Source organism: Oncorhynchus keta, chromosome 6, assembly GCF_023373465.1.
Source record: "Oncorhynchus keta strain PuntledgeMale-10-30-2019 chromosome 6, Oket_V2, whole genome shotgun sequence".
Taxonomy (NCBI): Eukaryota; Metazoa; Chordata; class Actinopteri; order Salmoniformes; family Salmonidae; genus Oncorhynchus; species Oncorhynchus keta.
Window position 1 is genome coordinate 23,658,011 of NC_068426.1, and position 22,677 is coordinate 23,680,687.

The window sequence follows — 22,677 nt, forward strand, 5'->3', positions numbered from 1 at the left end:
ACAGATGAACGTGGTACCTTCAGGCGTTTGGAAATTGCTCCCAAGGATGAACCAGACTTGTGGAGGTCTACAATTTTTTTTCCTGAAGTCTTGGCTTACTTCTTTTGATTTTCCCATGATGTCAAGCAAAGAGGCACTGAGTTTGAAGGTATGCCCTGAAATACATCCACAGGTACACCTCCAATTGACTCAAATTATGTCAATTAGCCTATCAGAAGCTTCTAAAGCCATGACATCATTTTCTGGAATTTTCCATGCTGTTTGAAGGCACAGTCATCTTAGTGTATGTAAACTTCTGACCCACTGGAATTGTGATACAGTGAATTATAAGTGAAATAATCTGTCTGTAAACAATTGTTGGAAAAATTACTTGTGTCATGCACAAAGTAGATGTCCTAACCGACTTGCCAAAACTATAGTTTGTGAACAAGAAACTTGTGGAGTGGATGAAACATTTATTTGAATGACTCCAACCTAAGTGTATGTAAACTTCCGACTTCAATTGTACCAATATTCCAAAACACGTATCCAGTTTACAACAAGGCACTAAAGTAATACTGCAAAAACAGTGTTGTAATACTGTAATATAAAATACAAAGGGGCAAATCAAATACAACACATTATGTGGTCCTTCTGTAGCTCAGTTGGTAGAGCATGGCGCTTGTAACGCCAGGGTAGTGGGTTCGATTCCTGGGACCACCCATACGTAGAATGTATGCACACATGACTGTAAGTCGCTTTGGATAAAAGCGCCTGCGAAATGGCATATATTATTATTATTATATTATTGAGAACCACTCTCCATATTTTCAAGCATACTGGTGGCTGCATTATGTTATGGGTATGTTTGAAATCGTTAAGGACTGGGGAGTTTTTCAGGATAAAAAAGAAATGGAATGGAGCTAAGCACAGGCAAAATTGTAGAGGAAACGCTGGTTCAGTCTACTTTCCACCAGATACTGGAGATTAAACCTTCAACCTTTGGACAATAAGCTAAAACACAAAGCCAAATCTACAACCAATTTGACAGAGTTTGAAAATTGTAAAAAATAATAATGGGTAAATATTGTACAATCCAGGTGTGCAAAGCTCTTAGAGACTTACCCAGAAAGACTCACCGCTGTAATCACCGTGAATACTTATGTGAATTAGATATTTCTGTATTTCATTTTCAATTAGTTTGTAAACATTTCTAAAAACATGTTTTCACATTATCATTATGGGATATTGTGTGTAGATGGGTGAAAACAAAAGTTAAATTAATTTTAAATTCAGGCTGTAAAATGTGTGGAATAAGTCAAGTGGTATGATTACTTTCTGAAGGCACTGTAGGTAGGGATAAAGTGACTAAGCAACCGATAATAAACAGTAGCAGCAGCATGATGAGTCAAAAGAGTTACTGACCTGTTACACCCTCTAGTCTACAACCACTGTGATTATTATTTGACCCTGCTGGTCATCTATGAATGTTTGAACATCTTGAAGAACAATCTGGCCTTAAATGGCCATGTACTCTTAAAATCTCCACCCGGCACAGCCAGGAAAGGACTGGCCACCCCTCAGAGCCTGGTTCCTCTCTAGGTTTCATCCTAGGTCCCCGCCTTTATAGGGAGTTTTTCCTAGCCACTGTACTTCTACATCTGTATTACTTGCTTTTTGAGGTTTTAGGCTGGGTTTCTGTATAGCACTTTGGGACATCTGCTGATGTAAAAAGGGCTTTATAAATACATGTGATTAATTAGTGTAAAAAGGGTCAATGCAGATAGTCCAGGTTAACCATTTAACTAACTATTTAGCAGTGTTATGGCTTGGGGGTGGAAGCTGTTCAGGATCCTGTTGGTTCCAGACTTGGTGCATCGGTACCGTATGCATCGGTACCGTATGCAGAAGGAACAGTCTATGACTGAGGTGGATGGAGTTGTTTACCATTTTTAGGGCCTTCCTCTGACACCACCTTGTATAGAGGTCCTCGATGGCAGGGAGCTTGGCCCCAGTGATGTACTAGGCTGCCCGCATTACCCTCTGTAGCTCCTTGCGGTTGGATGCCAAGCAGTTGCCATGCTAAGTGGTGATGCAGCCAGTCAAGATGCTCTCAATGGCGCAGCTGTATAACTTTTTAAAGATCTGTCTAGCCTTCTTCACGACTGTGTTGGTGTGCGTGGACCATGATAATGCCTTATTGATGTGGACACCAAGGCACTTGATGCTCTCAACCCACTCCACTAAAGCCCCGTCAATATGGCCCTCTGTTTTCTTTAGTCCACGGTCAGCTCCTATGTCTTTCTGATGTTGAAGGATATGTTGTTGTCCTGGCACCACACTGCCAGGTCACTGAGCTACTCTCTATAGGCTGTCTCATCATCGTCGGTGATCAGGCCAACCACGGTTGTGTCGTCAGCTAACTTAATGATGATGTTGGATTTGTGCGCAGCCACACCGTCGTGGGTGAACAGGGAGTATAGGAAGGGACTAAGCACACAGTGTGGTGGAGGGTCAGTGTGGTGGATGTGTTGTTGCCTACCCTCACTACCTGGGGGCGGACCGTCAGGAAATCAAGGACCCAGTTGCAGAGGGAGGTGTTCAGTCCCAGGGCCTGATGAGGATGAGCATGGAGGGCACTATATGGTGTTGAACGCTGAACTATAGTCAATGAACAGCATTCTCATGTAGGTTTTTCTCTTGTCCAGGTGGGAGAGGGCAGTGTTGAGTGCAATAAAGATGGTGTCATCTGTGGATCTATTGGGCAGTATGCAAATCGGAGTGGGTCTAGTGTGTCTGGGTTGATGGTGTTGATGTGAGACATGATCAGCCTTTCAAAGCGTTTCATGGCTACATGTGTGTGTGCTAAGGGGCGATAGTCATTTAGACAGGTTACCTTGGTGTTCTTGGGCATAGGGACTATGGTGGTCTGCTTGAAACATGTAGGTATTACAGACTGGGTCAGGTAGAGGTTGAAAATGTTGGTGAAGACACATGCCAGCTGGTCAGCGCATGCTCTGAGTACGCATTCTGGTAATCCTTCTGGCCTTGCAGCCTTGTGAATGTTAACCTGTTTAAAGGTCTTACTGACATTGGCTACGGAGAGCGAGATCACACAGTCTTCCGGAACAGCTGGTGCTCTCATGCAGGGCAGTTTGCGGCGGGGTTTCCTTTGATAATTTGCAAGCCCTGCCATATCCGACGAGCATCAGAGCCGGTGTAGTAGAATTCGATCTTAGGCCTGTATTGACGTTTTTATTACGGTTTATCGGAGGTCATAGCGGGATTTCTTTTAAAGTGTCCAGATTAGTGTCCCGCTCCTTGGAAGCGGCAGCTCTAGCCTTTAGCTCATTGAGAATATTGCCTGTAATCCATGGTTTCTGGTTGGGATATGTACTTACGGTCACTTTGGGAATGTCTTCGATACACTTATTAATAAACGCGGTGGCATTGGCTCACAGGCAAACAGGCAAGGGAATTTAAAAAATATTGCGAGAACCTATTTCTTGAATTCTAAATATCAGACATTTGAAAGCTCTAGTTTTGACCTTCATAATACCTCTGATGACAGTAACTTTACAAGCACTAATTATGGTAATTTTAGCCTGAGTATAGTTAAGAATAGTTAATAATATCTAGTTATGGTAAGGGGTGAAATAAGTATAGCTAGTTATAATTGTAACGTTTTGGCAGATTATAAAAAAAGAAGATCAGTCTTTACATGGCTAAAAGAAAAGGAATATAACATATAACTGTTTACAGGAAACTCACTCTACATCCTTAGATGAAGTTGTGTGGAAAAAAGGAATGGGGTGGTGAAATAATTTTCTGTCATGGACAAAGGAACTCAAAGGGTGTGATGATATTAATTAGCAAACATTTCGATCTGAAGGTGCAAATAATCAGGAATGATTCGCAAGGAAGGTGGATCTTTTTGAATATGAAATTGAATGAAAAAGAGATTTGGCTCATTAATCTATATGGTCCAAATCAGGATGATCCACACTTCTTCGAAAACATTTATATCAATTTATTAACTTACAGGCAACAAATGATCTAATAATTATGGTAGGAGACTATAACACAGTGTTAAGTGCCTCAATGAACCATTAAGGTAATCACTCTACAAACTATCATCACTGTGCCCTTAAGGAAATCAAAAATACTATGGACACATTAGAAATAGTGGATATTTGGAGACTAAAAAACCCTGACCTAGTGAGACATACACGGAGGAGACTTAATCAAGCTAGTCCTCTTGACTACTTTCTTGTCTCTTTCTCTCTTGCATCAAAGGTCAAACAAGTTTTAATAGGAGACAGAATGAGATCGGATCATCGTCTACTTGGCATTCACATAACTCTTATAGATTTTCCACGTGGACGGAGATATTGGAAATTTAATCAAAGTTTACTGGAGGACAACTTATTTTTTACTAAGACAAAATCATTTATAACTGAATTTTTCAAGTATAATATTGGTTCAGCAGATCCCCTTATTGTTTGGGACACCTTTAAATGTACCTTCAGGGGTCATTCAATTCAATATTCATCAATCATTAAAAAAAGCTGTTTCTGGCTAAAGAAATAAGACTAACAAGGGAAATCCATGAACTAACAGTACAGGTAGATAGCAATAAAAACTACAGAGATACAAAATAAGTTAGAGATTCAAATTGTACGTTAAACATCATAGCATAGTTGAAAGATATGTGTTGCGTCGAAACACAAAGTGGGTGGCCAGCAGAGATAGATGGGATGGGCTGAGGGAAGCTGAGGGTTGGGATGTGGAATTGGAGACAAGTGGGAGTGGAGTTGCTGTGTGAGAGAGAGAATGATGGTCAAAAGATAAAGGGGGAAAAAAGTCTAAATAAAACATAATAAAAGTGCATTTGAATGATACTAAGTGGCAGTGTTTTTACAACTAATGCCGGTTTGCCTGAGGCTGATGCCGTGCAGGTGTTTGTACACACGCATATACACCCACTCTCATTCAAATAAACACAAGAACACACACATACATGTAATAGTGCCAGACATGCACACAAACATATAAAGTAGGCATTGCTGTTATGATTTCAGTAGTCCTTGATGTCCTTTGTTTTAAATGTATTATTTTGTGAGAAAAAAAATGTCATTGTTGTTTGCTGTTTTCTTCTGTCTTCTGCTTTTTTTCTCTTTAGTTCATTCTCTTGGTTGTTGGTGCATTGGGGGGTTCTTGGGGGTGGGGAATGGAATTGATTGTATTTTTTAAAAAGTATTTATCGACTGTGGGAAGGGTCTCGAATGTTTGAGGGACAGCTATTGGGGAACTGTGGGGGGATCTTGGAGGGTTGGGCTTCACAAGATTGTGATCATGAAATAGGAAACTATGACATATATTTTATATCACTATCATGCACACGCACCCTCGCACATAAGGATGGCTCTGTTGCGGAAAGACTGATATACATGTTTGATAGTGTCTTGATGCTGTATTGTTTGTCCTTCATGTTCTAATATTTTACCCCTTCCTTGTGTTTTTTGTAATAAATAATAATAAATAAATAAACCCGCTGACTGATGTGGTAACTTCCTGTCTTATCCGCTTTAAGCTATGGTGATCCTCTGCCTCTAGAAAATGATTACAGTGCAGCATTAGAGACCACTATTTCTCTAAGAGCTGTGTTCATTACATCGTTTTTATTATGTGAGTCATGAGTCAAGAGATGACTGGAAACATTACATATAGCCTGCAGTCTGGGGATGGCACATGTTGAATGAAAGTGTCCTACCAAATGAGGATTGGAACAGTCCCCCATCTGAACTGTCCAGATTGGTCATCATCGGGGATACCTTCTAGGGGTTGGTGGCTATCAATGATCCCGGTCAACACGTCCACCAGCTCATCTGTCTCCAGTCTTACTGGGGTCCTGCACCAGTCTTGAAAGGCTCCCTACGAGCAACAGCGTTTGTCTTCTTTAAGTTGATTTTTGTTTTTCCACAGGACCTTAGAAAGACTAGACAATATAGAAATTATATCCGAGATTATGCATGATATCGTTTGTGTTACAGTTTTGTCACACAAATACATTTAGGCTCCACTGTGTTGTGCTAGACAAGAAAAGTGCCATTTCAAACTGACCTTTTGTTTACTTTTAATTAATTACAAATGGTAGTCCGGGCATTCTTTTTTTGTTTTCTGTTGATGAGTCATGCTGTTCTAGATAATTGGTTGGTTTGACACAATTTGCATCAAGAGGGTTTTTTCAAAGTCACTGAAATTCTTTGAACGTTTTCTTTGACCTCCGTCCATTGTTTGGTTTAGGTGACTTGTTCCAATTCCACACAATGTTTATGTATTAGTGTCCCATCTCTGTTCTGTTAAGAATCCTCTGGTCACCACCAAGTACTTAATTAACTAGTTAGTCCTTACTTCATTTAAGTAGAATTAGCCTCTTAAATTCAACTCTGTCTGGGAAACCCCTGGGAGACGTATCTGTCACACAGGCAGGCAAATACAAGCTATGTAGTGCAATGCTGTTTGCATTCCATCATGGATGCATGTATGAATAATGTTGAATGTAAATAGGTGTAATAATATGTGACCTTTGGACAAGACAAAAGCAGAGGATGGAGGAATTAGGATACGTACAGTGCCTTCAGAAAATATTCACACCCCCCTACAGTCAATTAAAAATCAATTCAACAGATTTTTTTCTCACCCATCTACACACAATATCCCATTATGACAAAGTGACATTTTAGCAAATTTATTGAAAATTTAATACAGAAATATCTCATTACATAAGTCAACACATGTTAGAATCACATTTGGCAGCTATTACAACTGTGAGTCTTTCTGGGTAAGTCTCTACGAGCTTTGCACATCTGGATTATAAAATATTTCCACATTATTCTTAAACAAATTATTCAAGCTCTAGCTGGTTGTTGATCATTGCGAGACAGTCATTTTCAAGTCTTGCCTTAGATTTTTAAGCCGATTTAGGATTTATGTCCTAACTGTAACTCGGCCAATCAGGAACATTCAATGTCGTCTTGGTAAGCAACTCCATTGTATATTTGGCCTTGTGTTTTAGGTTATTGTCCTAATGAAAGGTGAATTTGTCTCCCAGTGTCTGTTGGAAAGCAGATTGAACCAGGTTTCCCTCTAGGATTTTGCCTATGCTTAGCTCTATTGCATTTATTTTTATACTAAAAAACTCCATAGTCCTTGCCGATGCCAAGCATACCCATAATATGATGCAGCCACCACCATGCTTGAAAATATGAAGAGTGGAATTCAGTAATGTGTTGTGTTGGATTTACCCCAAACATAACACTTTGTATTTAGGGTACAACGTTCCTTTCTTTGCAACACTTTTAGCAGTTTTACTTTAGTGCCTTATTGCAAACAGGATGCATGTTTTGGAATATTTTTTACTCTGTACATGCTTACTTCGTTTCACTCTGTCATTCAGGTTAGTATTGTGGAGTAAAAACAATGTTGTTGATCCATCCTCAGTCTTTTCCTATCACGGCCATTAAACTCTGTAATTCCTCAATAACTCAATTTCCTTCCTCTCCGGCAACTGAGTGAAGAAGGACCATGTATCTTTGTAGTTACTGGGTGTATTGATACACCATCCAAAGTGTAATGAATAACTTCACCGTGCCCAAAGGGATATTCAATATTTGCTTTTTATTTTTGACCCATCTACCAATAGTTGACCTTCTTTGAGAGGTATTAGAAAACCTCCTTGGCCTTTGTGGTCGAATCGGTGTTTACAATTCACTTCTTGACTGAGGGACCTTACATTTCATTGTCTGTGTGGCTAAGAGAGATGAACACTATTATTGCACACAAAGTGAGTCCATGCAATTTATTATGTGTCTTGTTAAGCACATTTGTACTTATTTAGTGTGCCATAACAAAGGGGTTGAATACTTACTGACTCATGACATTTCAGCTTTTAATTTTGTATAAAAAAAATAAAATGGAAAACATGATTCCACTTTGACATTATGGGGCATTGTGTGTATGCCAGTGAAATCCGAATGTTATCAATTTGATGCAGGCTGTAACACAACAAAATGTGGGAAAACTCAAGCGGTGTGAATACTTTCTGAAGGCACTGTAAATGCCATTTTCCCATCTGCTGAGACAGATTATCCCTCCTTTGTTCCCGTCCTTCTTCCCCGTGAAAGGGGAGACACATGCAACTTTGTGTGTGTGTGTGTGTGGTCAGCTGTGATACATGTATTTCAATAGGTTTGCCCTGAATAAATAAGGAAGCTGTTGTTTCAGCTTCATTACTGATGAGTAACTGCGGACAGTGAGGCATATTGATGGAGTGGAGTTATGTAAAATCAATGGTTTTCAGGTGGTGGCTACCAATACATTTTGTGGTCAATGAGTCCAAATACAGCCATTACTTGGGTTTAGCACATTGACATGTTCTTGAAAGCATCCACCACAATCAAAAAATGAATGTCACACGCACGCATGCACGCTCACACAATCACGCACGCTCTCACACACACACACACACACACACACACACACACACACACACACACACACACACACACACACACACACACACACACACACACACACACACACACACACACACACACACACACACACACCATAAGTCATGGCAAATGGTATATTTATGGGCATGAATAAACAACGCAGGAAAGACATACCACTTTTTCAGAAGCCCACATCTTATAAAGACTATCCAGCCATCTTCTTAATTTAGCAAATTAGGCTGGATAAATTCAAACACTGCATGAAAATATGACTTTCTTGTCATCCTTGTACAAAACAAAACATGCTGACTTGCACTAATGCAATATTACATACATACATACACACACACACACACACACACACACACACACACACACACACACACACACACACACACACACACACACACACACACACACACACACACACACACACACACACACACACACACACACACACACAATCCAAAAGCAAAAAGGCTACATCTTAAATAGTTTGGTTGCCAAGTCCATAATATCACAACAACAAAAAACAACCAAAAGACATAGCAGAAGACCAATAAATGAAATACATGAAGGCATACAGTAGGTAAAAAGCCTTTGATATTGGGTATAATTCATGTTTTGTACATGCCAGTGAACATTCCAGACTTTACCCAGCAAAGGTTTCCTCAGTGACTTTTACCCTCCAAAAGACATTGCGTTTGACTCACAAAGGTACACACATAAGAAATCTTGCATGGAGGCATACAAACACACACACAGACATATTGTCATGCCCTGACCTTAGAGATCTTTTAATTCTCTATTTGGTTAGGTCAGGGTGTGACTAGGGTGGGCAATCTATGTTGTCTATTTCTTTGTTGGCCGGGTATGGTTCCCAATCAGAGGCAGCTGTCTATCGTTGTCTCTGATTGGGGATCATACTTAGGCAGACTTTTTTCCACCTTAGTTTGTGGGATCTTGTTTTTGTACTGTTGCTTTCCAGCCCTACAGAATTGTGCATTTAGTTTAGTATTTGTTGTTTTTTCAGTGTCATCAATAAAATAAATATGTACGCCTACCACGCTGCACCTTGGTCTACTCCTTCCAACGACGAGCGTAACACATATGCACACACACAGTCACCCATATACACACACATATATGTCACAGTATCAATGGTAACCCCAAGCCTGAGGTACTGTAGTTGACTTCACACAGACGTTTTTCACTTACTCAGTGAGGCATGAAATCAGCACCATAAACTAACTGTGTCTATCTGCTTGGTTAATGCTTAGATTGCAGCAGAGAAGGAAAACAATGTGGAATATACAACATACAGATTTATGATGAAACATCTTGCCTTAAACTAATCAAAACCATCTTTTGAAACGTATTTGGATAGGATAAATATTTAACCTTGTAGCAAAATCCCTGATCTTCAAGACAAAAATCATGTTTTTGTTTAACACATACAGACCAATTCAAAGACAGCAAAAATCTATTCACATTTGGAGTCCAGTCCACCTGTTTCTCAAAAATGTGTAGTTTAAACAAATGATAGTTTCCAGCAGAAAAATACAAACATAAACATAAACATAATTGAAAGGAAATCAAGATAAAGCCTATACGGAGGTCTAATGCAGCCTTAGACAGTAGGCCTTGATCAGGGAAAACTCAGATCACATCAGGAAGAACTCCTGGCCCTGTGTTCAGTAGAAGGAGCTCCAGCTGAGGGTCCCTATAGAGATGAGGGTTTGACAGGTGCTGGACGACAGCCATACTGTCTCCACCAGGCTGAAGTGCAGAAGGCCCAGGGCGAAGCCGCACGCCATGTCGGTCAGGTGGTGTCTACCCAACAGCACCCGGGACATGCCCACCAGGAAGGCCCAGAGCACCAGCAGGATGCGAAGAGGGACGGCCAGGACCAGGTGGGAAAGCAAGAACTTGGACACCATGGCGGCGCGGCTGGCGTGGGCCGCTGGGAAGGAGTACACATCCATGACACAGTAGTCCAGGAATCCCGGACTCATCTCCCAGGGTCCTTTGCGTTTGATCAGCTTCTGGACTCCGGCCACTGTCATGATGTCAAGCAGGAGGGCTGAGGAGAGAAGATGTTGCATGAAACAGCCAAACTAAATAAATGAAGGTCAGTAAACCACAACACACAATATCTCCAGTCACAAACCCATGGAGACCAATTAGCTTATAGTTCATGTAATTTTCTCTATATCTGTTAAAGGGCAAAGCATCAGTAATGAAGCAATGAGGCAGGCCAGGCGGTACCCTCGCAATGACACAGTGGCTGGTAGCCCTTTCCTGCAGTCAAATGACCTTGTGGCCTCATGGTGGAATGTTATTAATATTTTTCATAATTTCATAATTAATAAACTTTTTTTTTTTTTTATCTGCAGAAAATCTGGTGTTTCTATGTCAAACAGTTTTGTTATATTTCAGTCTTCTGTGATGTACACTACCAGTCAAAAGTACTCATTCAAGAGTTTTTCTTTATTTTTACTATTTTCTAGTGAAGACATCAAAACTATGAAATAACATATATGGAATAATGTAGTAACCAAAAAAAGTGTTAAATAAATATATATTTTATTTTTGAGATTCTTCAAATAGCCACCCTTTGCCTTGATGACGGCTTTGCACACTCTTGGCATTCTCTACCAGCTTCATGGGGTAGTCAATTGGAATGCATTTCAATTAACAGGTGTGGCTTCTTAAAAGTTATTTGTGGAATTAATTTTTTGAGCCAATCGGTTTGAGCCAATCGGCTGTGTTGTGACAAGTTAGGGGCGTATACAGAAGATAATATAGACTTGGTCTTTTACCAAATATGGCTAAGGCAAGAACCGCTCAAATAAGCAAAAAGAAACGACAGTACATCATTACTTTAAGACATGAAGATCAGTCAATATGGAACATTTCAAGAATTTTGAAAGTTTGTTCAAGTGCGGTCGCAAAAACCATTAAGCGTTTTGATGAAACTGGCTCTCATGAGGACAGCCTCAGGAAAGGAAGCCCCAGAGTTACTTCTGCTGCAGAGGATAAGTTCATTAGAGTTACCAGCCTCAGAAATTGCAGCCCAAATAAATGCTTCACAAAGTTCAAGTAACAGACACATCTCAACATCAACTGTTCAGAAGAGACTGCGTGAATCAGGCCTTCATGGTAGAATTGCAAAGAACTGCAAAGAAACCACTACTAAAGGACACCAATAATAAGAAGATAATTGCTTGGGCCAAGAAACACGAGCAATGGACATTAGACTGGTGGAAATTTGTTCTTTGGTCTGGAGTCCAAATTTGAGTTTTTTGGTTCCAACCGCCGTGTCTTTGTGAGAAGCGGTGTGGGTAAACGAATGATCTCCGCATATGTATTTCTCACCGTAAAGCGCAAAGGAGGAGGTGTTATGGTGTGGGGGTGCTTTGCTGGTGACACTGTCTGTGATTTATTTAGAATTCAAGGCACACTTAACCAGCATGGCTACCACAGCATTCTGCAGTAATATGCCATCCCATCTGTTTTGTGCTTAGTGGAACTATCATTTGTTTTTCAACAGGACAATGACCAAACACACCTCCAGGCTATTTGACCAAGAAGGAGAGAGATGGAGTGCTGCATCAGATGATCTGGCCTCCACAATCCTCCGACCTCAACCAAATTGAGATGGTTTGGGATGAGTCGGACCGTAGAGTGAAGGAAAAGTAGCCAACAAGTGCTTAGCATATGTGGGAACTCCTTCAAGACTGTTTGAAAAGCACTCCAAGTGAAGCTGGTTGAGAGAATGCCAAGAGTGTGCAAAGCTGTCATCAAGGCAAAGGGTGGATATTTGAAAAATCTCAAATATAAAATATATTTAGATTTGTTTTGTCCATATGTGCTACCTAATAGTTTTGATGTCTTCACTATTATTCTACAATGTAGAAAATGTTCCAAATAAAGAAAAATCATTGAATGAATAGTTTTTCTAAAAGGTTTGACCGGTAGTGTATATAAACTCAAAATTGAATGCATTCCAACTCTATATCTGACATGTACAGGTGTCTTCTTTGAAAGGCCATAACTATGTGTGTGAAGTGTATGTTTGTTTCAAAGTAGATTTGTTTCAGACTACCAAGAAACACTCTGTGTGACCCCTGATTTAGCCCACTTTAGTAAAAGGTTAACAAGAGCCAAGAGTTTGTGGAAAAGGTGCGCATCGCTACATCAACCTCTCTCTTCCCTGTGTGTGATCAGAATGTATTAGCCTCTGTACTACGGCATCCCAATCGGCCACATTATCAGGCTAGCAGCCCAGTTACTCTCTAAATAGGTCTGGATGCTAGCACAAAACTGAGAGCACCTAGCTTATAGTTCAGCTTTGGCTTACTGTATGTGCACTTGGCTATCTGTGTAGTAATTTGATATGAGGCGACTGTCGCTGAGAGGTTTCGCAAGTGAAATACTGAGATAGAAACGTTTTCCACCTGAAACCTTTGTAATAAGAATGGAAAAGACTTGAATAATACAGATGTACAGTATAATAGACTTACTTATGATTGGGTGTGATAGATCGTTATTAATTATTTGGATATGACTAACCTAGAGTACTTGATCCCGTCCTAAAGTGTCTCCTTTTAGTAGCATCCAAACCTCTATGTGCGGCCCAAAATATCCCCACCTTTCAGTTTGATTACCCGGCTTCCACCCCACCCTGTGGAACCTGTCAGGACTCAGGATTCAGACATTGATGACACCGTCTCCTTCCCGTACACGCACACACACACACAACACCCTAGTTCTATTGTGAAGTAGACTTCTAACAAATTAGAATTCACAGTGTTCAGAGACCATTAAGATTTGGGAGTTGGTGGAATGAAGGAGGTTGGAAGCATGGAATGAGAGAGGGAGAGATGTTGGAAATGAAGGAAGGAAAGATAGGAAGAAAGAAAGGAGTTAAGGATGAAAAAGGATGGAAGGAGGAAAAAGGAATGTTAGAGGAAATCGAAAGAAGGCAGAGAGAGGGGAATGGACAGCATGGAAGTGAGTATGAGGTACCTTTGGGTCATTCTGGGACAGTGGGGACACAGTGCTGAGCTGCCAATGAAAGTCAATGGTGCTCTGCCCCCTGATATAGCCCACCTCAGCACTACTGAAGGTGAGGGAGGAGGAGAGCCAAGCCACGGATTTCACCAGCCTAGAGTCAATGTTATCTATGATGCACTTCCAAGCTAAAAATATGTACACTACCGTTCAAAAGTTTGGGGTCACTTAGAAATGCCCTTGTTTTTGAAAGAAAAGCAAGTGTTTTGTCCATTAAAATAACATAAAATTGATCAGAAATACAGTGTAGACATTGTTAATGTTGTAAATGACTATTGTAGCTGGAAATGGCTGATTTTTAATGGAATATCGACATAGGCGCACAGAGACCCATTATCAGCAACCATCACTCCTGTGTTCCAATGGCACGTTGTGTTAGCTAATCCAAGTTTATCATTTTAAAAGGCTAATTGATCATTAGAAAACCCCTTTGCAATTATGTTAGCACAGCTGAAAACTGTTGTCCTAATTAAAGAAGCAATGCAACTGGCCTTCTTTAGACTAGTTGAGTATCTGAAGCATCAGCATTTGAGTTTGATTACAAGCTCAAAACGGCAAGAAACAAAGAACTTTCATCTCAAACTTGTGAGTCTATTCTTGTTCTGAGAAATGAAGGCTATTCCATGTGATAAATTGCCAAGAAACTGAAGACCTCGTACAACGCTGTGTACTACTCCCTTCACAGAACAGTGCAAACTGGCTCTAACCAGAATAGAAAAGAGGAGTGGGAGACCCCGGTGCACACCTGAGCAAGAGGACAAGTACATTAGAGTGCCAAGTTTGAGAAACAGATGCCTTACAAGTCCTCAACTGGCAGCTTCATTAAATAGTACCCGCAAAACACCAGTCTCAACGTCAAAAGTGAAGAGGCAACTCTGGGATGCTGGCCTTCTAGGCAGAGTTGCAAAGAAAAAGACATCTCAGACTGGGCAATAAGATGGGAAAAATAACACAGACACTGGACAGAGGAAGATTGGAAAAAAGACAAATCTAAGTTTGAGGTGTTCGGATCACAAAGAAGAACATTCGTGAGACGAGGAAAAAATGAAGATGCTGGAGGAGTGCTCAACGCCATCTGTCAAGCATGGAAGGGGTAATGTGATGGCCTGGGGGTGCTTTGGTGGTGGTAAAGTGGGAGAGTTGAACAGTGTAAAAGGGATCTTGAAGAAGGAAGGCTATCACTCCCTTTTGCAACGCCATGCCGTGGATGGTGCTTCATTGGAGCCAATTTCCTCCCACAACAGGACAATGACCCAAAGCACAGTTCCAAACTATGCAATAGCTATTTAGGGAAGAAGCAGTCAGCTGGAATTCCGTCTATAATGGAGTGGCCAGCACAGTCACCGGATCTCAACCTGAAGGCAAAATGAAGCGAGAAAGAGATGCTATTGTGAATGATACTGCATTCACAGCTGCCTTAATCAGGATGCTTGTTTAAACACGGTGGTTCCCTATCCTATCAAGGATCACTATTAATGACCTGAACAATGACCTGAACATTGCTACAAACACAATAGCCCAAACTTGACCAAACTAAACAGATTATAAACTGAACACAATATAGATTCAGTCCACAGATTTGCAGTGTTTTTCTGAGTAATCACTCTACTGGTGTAACAATAAAATCCCTCAAGATTTCAGGTGTCAAAAGGGACATGGTGAATTCACTGGTATGAACCAGCCCATATTGGAAGCCCACAGAGAGTGAGGAATACCCGTTTAACATCCCATCCGGAAAAGACAGCACCATACACAGGGCAATGTCCCCAATCACTGCACTGGGGCATTGGGATATTATTTTAGACCAGAGAAAAGAGTGCCTCCTACTGGACCTCCAACACCACTTCCAGCAGCATCTGGTCTCCCATCCAGGGATCGACCAGGGCCAACACTGCTTAGCTTCAGTGGCACATAGCTGAATGGGAACAATGTGAGTATAGTACTTTTGAAGTCTCTCTCTCACACACACATACCTTGCCTTTATTGTCCTTAAGCCATTTTGCCACAACTTTGTATGAAGACTGCTTGAACACTGCGTGGTGCCATGGTGTTTATACCTGCGTACTATTGTTTGTACAGATGAACGTGGCACCTTCAGGCATTTGGAAATTGCTCCCAAGGGTGAACCAGACTTGTGGAGATCTACAATTTTTTCTGAGGTCTTGGAAGATTTATTTTGATTTTTCTATGATGTCAGGGAAAGAGGCACTGAGTTTGAAGGTAGGCCTTGAAATACATCTACAGGTACATCTCCAATTGATTCAAATGATGTCAATTAGCCTATCAGAAGCTTCTAAAGCCATGACATCATTTTCTGGAATTTTCCAAGCTGTTTAAAACTTCTTAGGGATAGCCTCCTTCTTTTTATTTTCGCCTAAATTACATACCCAAATCTAACTGCCTGTAGCTCAGGCCCTGAAGCAAGGATAAGCATATTCTTGGTACCATTTGAAAGCCAACTTTGAAGTTTGTGGAAATGTGAATTGAATGGAGGAGAATATAACACAATAGATCTGGTAGCAGAAAATACAAACAAAAAAACAACAAGTCGTTTTCTTCCACCTTTGAAATGCAAGAGAAAGGGCACAGTTCTATCACTTTCATTGCAATTCGGATAGCGTCCACAAGATGACAGCAGTATTTGTGCAAAGTTTCAAGATGGATAACTTGAAGTTTGAGTGAACTACAAGACTTTTAGTGTGAAGTCACCAGGCACATTTGGTCAAATCGTGAAGGAGACATTCACATTCATATTAAAGTCTCCTGCAAGAATATCGTCATATCTGTATACTTGGACTTTGATTTAGCTTTCCATGTATTAGTAGCCATATTATAAGTTCAACATTTGCAAAACAACCCATTTTCAAAACTTCATAACTCTGAAAATCCGTATAATTTTTGTCCTAAATTGAAAGGCATGCTGTATGCTGAAAGGCATACAAGGTTAGTAGCTACATTTTACGACATATACATGGTTTCCGGATACTCCCTTAAGCCAGATCATTGGCTATCTAGCTAGCTTTGTTTGACCCTGATTGGTCTAGATACAGTCTAGCTAGCTTTGTTTGACCCTGATTGACCCTGATTGGTCAAGATACAGTCGGTCAAGTGATGGCCGCCTGCGTCATCAGCGTGCCATGAAGGAGTCGCTCTCTGACCAAATATGGTGTCCTATAGGATATACTACACCCCTAATGACATAGTGAAGTCTTGTTACCTTCTAGAATCTCTGAGGAATACATACGAATGTGATTTGAGTTGTTGAAACAATGTTTAGGGTGAGATTTTCACATATTCCTTTCTCTGCAAATTGAACGAATGGAAATACAAAATTGATCGTGCATGCCATATGGACCTTTTTAAGATATGAAAAAGGATTTTATCTTCTTGCGTCGAGCCATCCCGGATCCGGGATCGTGAATACAGCCTCAAGCTCATTACCATAATGCAACGTTAACTATTCATGAAAATCGCAAATGAAATGAAATAAATATGCTAGCTCTCAAGATTAGCCTTTTGTTAACAACACTGTCATCTCAGATTTTCAAAACTATGCTTCTCAACCATAGCAAAACAAGCATTTGTGCAACAGCATTTAGCGTTAGCATAGCATCTAGCGTTAGCATTCAGCAGGCCACATTTTCACAAAAAACAGAAAACCATTCAAATAAAATAATTTACCTTTGAAGAACTTATGATGTTTTCAATGAGGAGACTCTCAGTTAGATAGCAAATGTTCAGTTTCTCCTGAAAGATTATTTGTTTGGGAGAAATCGCTCCATTTTGTGCGTCACGTTTAGCTAAGAAAAAAAAATGTATCCAGGATTGTGTAAATCTATCAGCAAGCTCATTAGCATAACACAACGTTAACTATTCATGAAAATCGCAACTTAAATGAAATCAATATGCTAGCTCTCAAGCTTAGCATTTTGTTAACAACACTGTCATCTCAGATTTTCAAAAATATGCTTCTCAACCATAGCAAAACAAGCATTTGTGTAACAGTATTGATAGCTAGCGTTAGCATTTAGCGTTAGCATTTAGCGTTAGCATTTAGCGTTAGCATTCAGCAGGCAACATTTTCACAAAAAACAGAAAAGCATTCAAATAAAATCCTTTACCTTTGAAGAACTTTGGATGTTTTTAATTAGGAGACTCTCAGTTAGATAGCAAATGTTCAGTTTTTCCTGAAAGATTATTTGTGCAGGAGAAATCGGTCCGTTTTATGCGTCATGTTTGGCTACAAAAAAAAAACGAAAATTCATTCATCCGAACGCCAAACTTTCTTCCACATTAACTCCATAATATCGACTGAAACATGGTAAACGTTGTTTAGAATCAATCCTCAAGGTGTTTTTCACATATCTCTTCATGATATATCATTCCTGGAAGTCTCCTCTCTGTCTCAATCACATGGATGAATGCGAGCTGCTTGGAGATTACGCAACAATTTCAACAAAGGACACCGGGCAGAACCCTGGTAAATGTAGTCTCTTATGGCCAATCTTCCAATGATATGCCTACAAATACGTCACAATGCTGCAGACAACTTGGAGAAACGATAGAAAGGGCAGGCTAATTCGTGGCGCTTTCACAACCATATAAGGAGACAATGAAAAACAGAGCGTAAAAAATCCTGCTAATTTCCTGTTTGAAGTTTCATCTTGGTTTCGCCTGTAGCATCAGTTCTGGGGCACTCACAGATAATATCTGTGCAGTTTTGGAAACGTCAGAGTGTTTTCTTTCCAAAGCTGCCAATTATATGCATAGTCAAGCATTTTTTCGTTACAAAATATTGCGCTTAAAACGGGCACGTTTTTTTTAATCCAATAATGACATAGCACCCTCATAGGTTGAAGAGGTTAACTAACAAAACCTGTTATCTCTGGGACCCTTTAGATGATAAATCAGAGCAAGACTTCCGAATGTAAGTAAGTACACATTTCACCTTCAGAGGTGAATTTATCAAACCTATCATGGTGAAAAAGGTGTTTTGTTGTTAGGAGCGCTCCTCAAACAATAGCATGGCATTTTTTCGCAGTAATAGCTACTGTAAATTGGACAGTGCAGTTAAATTAACAAGAATTTAAGCTTTCTGCCAATGTAAGACACTTATACAGTGGGGCAAAAAAGTATTTAGTCAGCCACCAATTGTGCAAGTTCTCCCACTTAAAAATATGAGAGAGAGGCCTGTAATTTTCATCAAAATGAGAGAAAAAAATCCAGAAAATCACATTGTAGGATTTTTAATGAATTTATTTGCAAATTATGGTGGAAAATAAATATTTGGTCATTAACAAAAGTTTATCTCAATACTTTGTTATATAACCTTTGTTGGCAATGACAGAGGTCAAATGTTTTCTGTTAGTCTTCACAAGGTTTTCACACACTATTGCTGGTATTTTGGCCCATTCCTCCAAGCAGATCTCCTCTACAGCAGTGATGTTTTGGGGCTGTTGCTGGGCAACACGGACTTTCAACTCCCTCCAAAGATTTTCTATGGGGTTGAGATCTGGAGACTGGCTAGGCCACTCCAGGACCTTGAAATGCTTCTTACGAAGCCACTCCTTCGTTGCCCGGGCGGTGTGTTTGGGATCATTGTCATGCTGAAAGACCCGGCCACGTTTCATCTTCAATGCCCTTGCTGATGGAAGGTTTTCACTCAAAATCTCACGATACATGGCCCCATTCATTCTTTCCTTTACACGGATCAGTCGACCTGGTCCCTTTGCAGAAAAACAGCCCCAAAGCATGATGTTTCCACCCCCATGCTGCACAGTAGGTATGGTATTCTTTGGATGCAACTCAGCATTCTTTGTCCTCCAAACACGACGAGTTGAGTTTTAACCAAAAAGTTATATTTTGGTTTCATCTGACCATATGACATTCTCTCAATCTTCTTCTGGATCATGCAAATGCTCTCTAGCAAACTTCAGACGGGCCTGGACATGTACTGGCTTAAGCAGGGGGACACGTCCGGCACTGCAGGATTTGAGTCCCTGGCGGCGTAGTGTGTTACTGATGGTAGGCTTTTTTACTTTGGTCCCAGCTCTCTGCAGGTCATTCACTAGGTCCCCCCCGTGTGGTTCTGGGATTTTTGCTCACCGTTCTTGAGATCTTACGTGGAGCCCCAGATCGAGGGAGATTATCAGTGGTCTTGTATGTCTTCCATTTCCTAATAATTGCTCCCACAGTTGATTTCTTCAAACCAAGCTGCTTACCTATTACAGATTCGGTCTTCCCAGCCTGGTGCAGGTCTACAATTTTGTTTCTTGTGTCCTTTGACAGGTCTTTGGTCTTGGCCATAGTGGAGTTTGGAGTGTGACTGTTTGAGGTTGTGGACAGGTGTCTTTTATACTGATAACAAGTTCAAACAGGTGCTATTAATACAGGTAATGAGTGGAGGACAGAGGAGCTTCTTAAAGAAGAAGTTACAGGTCTATGAGAGCCAGAAATCTTGCGTGTTTGTTGGTGACCAAATACTTATTTTCCACCATAATTTGCAAATAAATAAATTAAAAATCCTACAATGTGATTTTCTGGATTTTTTTCCCTCATTTTGTCTGTCATAGTTGAAGTGTACCTATGATGAAAATTACATGCCTCTCTCATATTTTTAAGTGGGAAAACTTGCACAATTGGTGGCTGACTAAATACTTTTTTGCCCCACTGTATGTACCGACATTTGTTGTTTCTCTAAAGTCTGTGATCTTGACAAAACGCGCTGCATGATTTACAACTGTCCCATTGACACACCAACACCAATCCATCATTTTCTGGAATTTTCCAAGCTGTTGAGAGGCACAGTCAACTTAGTGTATGTAAACTTCTGACTAACTGGAATTGTGATAGGGTGAATTATAAGTGAAATAATCTGTCTGTAAACAATTGTTGGAGAAATGATTTGTGACATGCACAAAGTAGATGTCCTAACTGACTTGCCAAAACTATAGTTTGTTAACAAGACTTTTGTGGAGTGATTCAAAAAGGAGTTTTAATGACTCCAACCTAAGTTTACTGTGTGTAAACTTCCCACTTCAACTGTAGGTTGATTCCATTAGCGCTAGTTATAGAAATCTGTTACATTCGCATTACTATATCTAATGTAGGGAAAACACCTATTAAGGAAGTAAGGATAATCAAGTATATTTACTTAAATAAGGTACTTTGGAACATTATTACACTGTAGATGTTGTACCATCTGCCATAGTGGGGATAAGAAGTGCTATGCTTGACACTGATGATAATGACTTCACTGAGTCTTTTGATGTAGGCCCCTGGCTTGGTAAAATGTCTACTTATAGTTCTTTAGTCCAAAGTAAACGTGTGATATGTGGAGCCTAGCACCTGTTCTCCAGGCCTGCTTCTGTGCTGGGTGAAGGAGAGAGGGACCATGAAGGGATTTCCTAATTACCTGCTTCTGATCCTCTACCATGGGATGCTTTCAATTCTGGTGGACAATGACATATTTTAGTGAGAAGCATTAACAAGTTAACATTTCATGGCATAAATATTAGCCTATTGACATGGGTTATAGAGGCCTAATACAGGCCCTGGGATAAGGAAGTAGAGATGTGATCATATCAGTAGACTGCCTAGCCTATACCTATTAATAAATACATGCATTGATAGACACACTATAGCATAATAACAAAACCTTTAAATAAGAGCTGAATCATACATGTACAATTAAATAACTTAATTATTACACTTTGTTTTGGGTAGAGTGAGGAGTGCATTTACCAAGTAATAGATTGACCAAGACCTCTTGTTCCGCCAGCTTATTACTCCTTGTCAAACACACGATAGTGCCAATGATCCACGTGATGCCGTGCCCCGTGAACGCAAGTAGGGTGACCATGGAACGAACCGTGCCCCAAGACGACGACGTATAGGCGCAGACCCCCAGGCGCTTGGACAGACAAATGTCAATGGCGAGGAGGGAGCTCATCGCTATCCCCTTGAAGGAAGGGTTCAGCTGGATACAGTCCTCCTCTGGCAGTTTCGTGGGCTCTTTCCGATCCTTGTTGGCATTGTCAGTAGGTTCCTGCGGGTCGCACGGCAGGTTTGCTTGGTGTTTGGGTTGACCAGGTCGCCTTGAGTTTCCCTGGCTCTCCGAGTTGCCGCCCCAAAGGGGCTGGTTCAGGGACATGAACTCGGGTCTGCTCAGGACGTTGTTCCGATCCCGCGTCCTGCACCTAGAACTCGGAATTGCGGGCATTTCGGGTTGGTCCCACTTCGCCTCCTTGGTGAAAAAAATTACTGTAGGTTTCAGAAGGTCAATTTCTCGTTTTAACCACGAAGCCTAAATATCCAAAGCTAAGCCCTGTCGCCATCTCCTTCCCCCAATGCGTCCCTACCAGATATATTTAGACCGGTTAGAATGCGCGCTGCCCATGCTGCTGTGTTAAGCCTACAACCGGATCCATGCAGTCACAAAGAGGCTTGACTGGCATCTGCCTGGACCAATCAAACGAGATACAATCTACAGTGAAACATTATCAGCTTTTAACATGTCATAAACTAAAATATACGACCATCAGCAACTAACATGGAATGGCATAATGTTTTGTTTTGATCCTGAACGGTAGAAACTAAATACACTGGTTTTACTTTGTCTGTTATGCTCAACGACAAAGACACGTTTTTGTTATCGTCTTACCAGGCCAATGTATAAGAATGGGCTATCGTTCAGATCCCTCTCGTTTGGAACACGATTGGAATATGGAGAACGCGTCAATGAATTCTTAGTTAGACAGATTGACTTTAATAGTATCGGGGCTACAGTCTATCAAGGAACAAGCATCCATAGTCAGCTCTGCGATTCATTCAGTATTTACAAAAGATGAAAGCTCTATTTTTCGATCGTCAGTCGTTTTCCGTGGACATGACGTAGCCTACGCACAATCCCACTTCCACCGCACTCTTCTACGGACGCGCTCTTCCAGATGGGAGTTCTCCAAGGTGCTTAAATGGACAGCGACAGAGACGCTCTCAGCACGAACCAAAATAGAAGAAAGGAAAATAACAAACATTCAATTATGAAAACTTACTTTATCCTATAGAAAATAAAAGGGGTTTTCTCAGGATCATTCAAAATAGGCCT

The 22,677-nt window shown here is 40.6% G+C and overlaps 1 protein-coding gene across 2 annotated transcripts; it reads right to left on the reverse strand.

Moving 5' to 3' along the window:
* Positions 1-8,479: 8,479 nt before the first annotated feature.
* On the reverse strand, positions 8,480-22,590 carry LOC118385273 (inactive phospholipid phosphatase 7-like). 2 transcript variants are annotated; one of them, XM_035772264.2, is made up of 3 exons: positions 21,315-22,590; positions 20,986-21,021; positions 8,480-10,578 (listed from the first exon to the last, which is right to left on the reverse strand). In XM_035772264.2, the coding sequence occupies exons 1-3, from the start codon at positions 21,790-21,792 to the stop codon at positions 10,190-10,192; spliced, it is 903 nt and encodes a 300-aa protein (XP_035628157.1). In that variant the 5' UTR covers positions 21,793-22,590; the 3' UTR covers positions 8,480-10,189. The 2 variants fall into 2 exon arrangements, with proteins under 2 accessions (XP_035628157.1, XP_035628159.1); XM_035772266.2 differs by lacking the exon at positions 20,986-21,021 and having other exon boundaries at positions 21,315-22,589.
* Positions 22,591-22,677: the final 87 nt, after the last annotated feature.

Bases quoted from the DNA above. Each gene is read 5' to 3' on its own strand.
- LOC118385273 (XM_035772264.2), bottom strand. From the start codon at position 21,792: ATGCCCGCAATTCCGAGTTCTAGGTGCAGGACGCGGGATCGGAACAAC. The intron at 21,022-21,314 runs GTAAATGCACTC...ATTGTCCACCAG, and splicing joins CTTGGTCAATCTATTACTTG to AATTGAAAGCATCCCATGGT. The intron at 10,579-20,985 runs GTAATTAGGAAA...TTCTCTCCTCAG, and splicing joins TGGTAGAGGATCAGAAGCAG to CCCTCCTGCTTGACATCATG.